This window comes from Hoplias malabaricus, chromosome 1 (assembly GCF_029633855.1).
Source record: "Hoplias malabaricus isolate fHopMal1 chromosome 1, fHopMal1.hap1, whole genome shotgun sequence".
In the NCBI taxonomy this organism is placed as follows: Eukaryota; Metazoa; Chordata; class Actinopteri; order Characiformes; family Erythrinidae; genus Hoplias; species Hoplias malabaricus.
The window spans coordinates 76,496,018-76,500,473 of record NC_089800.1 but is presented as its reverse complement, the minus strand read 5'-3'; the positions used below and the strand labels follow the sequence as shown (position 1 = coordinate 76,500,473).

Genomic DNA, 4,456 nt, shown 5'->3' with positions numbered 1-4,456 from the left:
GTTTTGATCTGCTATGTGCACATCATAGATATCATGCAGCCATTTTAGACAAAGCATTTTCAAGTATTTTTTCTGGGATAAAACACACCAAAAAAGATTGAACATAAATGTTTTATGGGCAGAATATATTCTATAGCCCTGCTGCCTGTGAATGAATGTCAGGTGCCTGCCTGATTAGTGCTGATAAGTGAGAACACATATCCTCAGCCTACTACCCCACAAAATACAGGAAATACTCTAGAGCTGTGTCAGCGAAACTTCCACAGGAAACAGCATGACTACAAGAAGGGCTGGGGGCCAAGAGATAGATGCCTCACTGCCTCACCATCACTGGCAATGTCTGGGGTTTTTTTTTTGTAGTGCACTTCCTATTGACCTTACTACAAGTGTGTTTCATTCATGTGGCTGCACAAACCAGATATTCATTAACACTCAAAAATGAACCACAACAATGAAATGTTAATCTTCATTGTTTACCAAAAATGAGTATTAAATAAAAGAGTAGAGGCAATATGATCACAGTGTAGATAATTATTTATAAGGTGATTTTTACTATATGATGTACATAGGCAGTAAAGAATATAACATTAATTTCTGAAAGAATATACACGTAAATATGTACAGAACAAAGATGAAATTAAGACAAACAGCACAAAGGCAAAAATGAAAAGAGTGCATGAATCATTGTAACAACTGAGTAAACAAAATATTGCATTCATTGCAGACTATACAAAAGAGCAGTAGAAGAAAAGAGAGAAGAGTCCAGTGCATGTTCACATTTGTCCATGAGATAATTAGCAGCCTTGTCCTCCAAGAGTCCCTGTGTCATATAAGCTCAGCGCCAATCATGTTCAGTTGGAAGCTGGTAATACCATGCTTATTGGTAGAGTGGAGCCCGGGGGCAGAGCTTTAGCTGTTGTTATCCTGTTGAGGTTTCGTACCTCTGTCTGCCAAGAGGGGACCTTCTTGGTGGTCATATGGCGGCGAGCGTGCTTTGTAAGGTGGTCACTGCGCATGAATCTTCTGTCACACACAGGGCAGACAAACTTTTTCTCACCAGTATGTGTTCTCCGGTGACGGGAGAGTTCATCAGAGCGTGCAAATTTTTTCTCACAGCCTTCCCAATTACAGCTGAAAGGCTTTTCACCTGCAAAAATAAAGGGAAAACATCTTTAGTGAAATCTGACATTTCAGATAACATGGTCTTCATTTAAAATCAATTATGGTCTTCATCTATACCAAGACAATCTAATCTCTTACCTGTGTGAGTTCTGAGATGTGCCTTGAGGTGTGAGCTTTTGAAGTAGGTCTTCCTGCAACCAGGGAAGTTGCATACGTAGTTACGTCTGCGGGTGAAGTCCATTTGCGTGGTGCTGCCATGCCCTGATGGCATGTAGACGGGTGCTGGGGCCAGAGGCAGCAGCTTGGTGTTACCCAGAGTAACAACTGTCTGCTGGGGACACTGCTGTGTCTGAGAAACTGAAGCCTGAGGCATCACCAGCATCACTGTGCCCTGGGTCACAGGAGAACCCATGAAGAGCGGCTGTGGCAGGATGGACTTAACCCCGGAACTGGGCCTTGGAGTTGAACCCTGGATAATCGTCGCTGAGATAACCCCGGGTTGAGCCATTGGAAACATCTGGCAAATGATGGGCGGACTGGAGGTGGGAGGTGGAGAAGCTGCATTTGACTTAGAAGGGGCTTTCTCATTGGAGGACAAAGCCTTGCTTTTGGGACACGTAACTAATGCAGTGGTCTCTGTCTGGGGTTGGCAGGATGAACTGACTGGTGAGGGAACCTCTGGCTGTGGTGGCTGTTGTGTTTGCTGGGTCTGTGCTGGGATTGGGATCTGAGGTTGGAGAGTGTGTGGAATGTTCTGGTAGAGGGAGCTGTCAGCTGTGTGACGGATGACGCTGGTTGCCATGGCTCTGCATGGCTGGGAGGATTGCTTCTCATTAGCAGGAAATTGAGGGGCCATCTCAGCAGTAGAGGGCACAGTAGGTCGCTGCAGTCTGGAGCTGAAGACACTCAGGCAGCGTCGGGTCAAGGGGGAGTTTGGCACTGGTAGGGTAGTGGAGGTTTCCGAAAAATTGGGGCTGTGAGGCGGGGTCATACACTGTAATAGAGAGTAAGATACAAGGTGTTAACAAGACATAGCCAAGCTCAAGATCATCAACATTATTATTAGAAAACATTAGTACATAGTTTCTTCAAAGAACAGTACTGACATTCTGCATTGTGTCTTGCAACCTGACCTACCTAACTGACAATAAAAATGATCTGTGCTGTATTGTCTCTATTTATCTTGGGGAGGTAGAACTGCATGGGTGAGCTTAGTAATTTGCATGCTGAAGCTTGTGCTGAAGTTCATCCAGAAGATGAGGCTTATCTATAGAAAGCCACCTGTCTGGGCTACCATAAAACAAACCCAAAGACTTCAGCAAACAAATCAGACCCTGGAAAGGACCTATTCTCCAGTGAGTGTTCATACATTGAGGCTGATTATTGTTGACTTATTTTGCTTACCAATGAAGAGAGCGAGACAAAGTCCCTGGGAGTCTCTGGAAGTTCAGGTTGCAGGAGGGAGTCACAGGAATCGGATGCTGGGGTGAGAGGACGAGGTTTGAAGGCGTTAGTTCTTGGGGACACTTGACACCAGGAGCTCATGCAGACAAGGGCTTCAGCCGCCTCCAGGTCATTGTATTCTTGCATGCTGCATGAGGACTGCTCGCTATCATGCCTCCTCCTTTCCACATATTCCCCATGGACCTCCATCTGAGCTCCCTGAGAAACACGAGAACATTCAGAACATTTGAATTATGTCCAAAAACAGATCTTTTTTTCCTGGTGATCAGAAGGAGCAATGATATTTCCTCCTGTTCCCTAGCAGTAGCTTGTAGTAAGAATAAAATGACTATGAAAATACACCCTGATTTGCATGGCCTTCTATCATTCACTTGTCTCCTCCCTTTGCCAAATAAAGCACAAACAACATCGCTTGCCAACTAACCATGTGAAGCAGTCGTGAACAATAAAAAAAAAAACCTCAGGAAGCCAAAGTATTTATGATGCCAGAAACAGTTATGATTCACACTAAGCCCCTCCCAATCTGCCCCACTACAGAGAAATTTAAGAATCGAAGTGCTGTTTACTAACCACAGTTATAACCAGTACCAGCAAAAAGGCCTTTACTTTCTTAATTTCATCAGTGTAGACTTAATATAACACTACAAAGCACTGGTTAACCAAACCACGGGGGGTTGTTCTCAGTTAGCCAGATAATTATATAGCTTAAGTCCAAATTCAAGGATTCCTATTTGACAGTCTTGAATTTGGCTGTAAATTAACTGACTAATAGCCAGATAAGTGTAAGGGAAAATGTGTCCAAGGAGGAAAGAGCAGAGAAATTTCTTTTGAACATTCCTCTACCCTGGGCTTAAATGATCTTATATTAAGGATTTCTAAATTGAGAAATCCTTCGTTGTGGAACAGCACCCCAGCCCTAATGAATACATCATAGGTGTTAAACAGTAACAGTATATTAATTATATTAAATTATAATTAAAATTGTTTTACCACCAGGAGCAACAAAATGAGAACCTATGTATTTTAATATGTTTATAATACATATTTAATACACATACACACAAACATATACAACAAAGAATACCACTTGGAGTTAAAAGTAAAAGACAGTTTGAATTAAAAGTAAAAGCAAAACAAGTCTTAGTCCTTTTGTGCCGGTGAACAAGTTAACTATATCCTCCAAGAGTAAATGTCAGTGTAAACAATTAAAACAACACAATATTAATTCCAAACGAGGGATATTTGTAGTACTTGCTCTTACCTCAGATATATCTTCCATGTTTAGTAACTGTCGCGTTGACATCTGTTTAAATTGTGTGCAAATGCTCGTCAGGTGAGGGAATAACAGAACAAAGGACTGAAAGAGATACTACGCCCGTTCAGTGACGACTGAGACCGGAATTCAGACTCTCTTTTTGCCAGTAAGGTCCTGCCTCAGCTGAGTAAAACAAGCCCGGAGAAAAAAACAGAACAACAAAATTCACAACAGTGTGGCGGGTGGCAACATGCAGCCAATCAGAAGCGACTGTGTGAGGGCGCTCGACCAATGGCATGCGAGGCGACGCGTGATCAGTGCGTGACCGCCGTGCCATTGGTTGTGGCGGGGGTGCGTGGCTGAGGCGGGGTCTGTGTCTAGGGGCGGGGTGGGGGAGTGTGGGCGGGGCCATGGTGGGAGTCAGCAGTGTCGGAGTAAACCCGCTGAACCTCGTGCGGGGAAACTAGGCTAAAGGTCGGGCTCTGGAGGCCGAGGAGCTCCAGCATAATAATAACACTGCCTCATCTGCTCAGCTGGAAAAGAGGACACCACCGCCACACACACACACAGATCCTCCGTGTACTCTGAAAGAGAAAACCAGCGGTTCATGCCCGT

At 44.0% G+C, this 4,456-nt stretch overlaps 1 protein-coding gene across 1 annotated transcript; it reads right to left on the bottom strand.

The window, feature by feature from the left end:
* Positions 1–527: 527 nt before the first annotated feature.
* klf11b (Kruppel like factor 11b) lies at positions 528–4,030 on the bottom strand. The gene is made up of 4 exons (XM_066683952.1): positions 3,848–4,030; positions 2,527–2,784; positions 1,261–2,116; positions 528–1,147 (listed from the first exon to the last, which is right to left on the bottom strand). Exons 1-4 carry the CDS (start codon positions 3,887–3,889, stop codon positions 852–854), a joined length of 1,452 nt encoding a protein of 483 aa, XP_066540049.1. The 5' UTR covers positions 3,890–4,030; the 3' UTR covers positions 528–851.
* Positions 4,031–4,456: the final 426 nt, after the last annotated feature.

Bases quoted from the DNA above. Each gene is read 5' to 3' on its own strand.
- klf11b (XM_066683952.1), bottom strand. From the start codon at position 3,889: ATGTCAACGCGACAGTTACTAAACATGGAAGATATATCTGAG. The intron at 2,785-3,847 runs GTAAGAGCAAGT...CGTGTTTCTCAG, and splicing joins ACATGGAAGATATATCTGAG to GGAGCTCAGATGGAGGTCCA. The intron at 2,117-2,526 runs GTAAGCAAAATA...TCTCTATTACAG, and splicing joins TTGTCTCGCTCTCTTCATTG to TGTATGACCCCGCCTCACAG.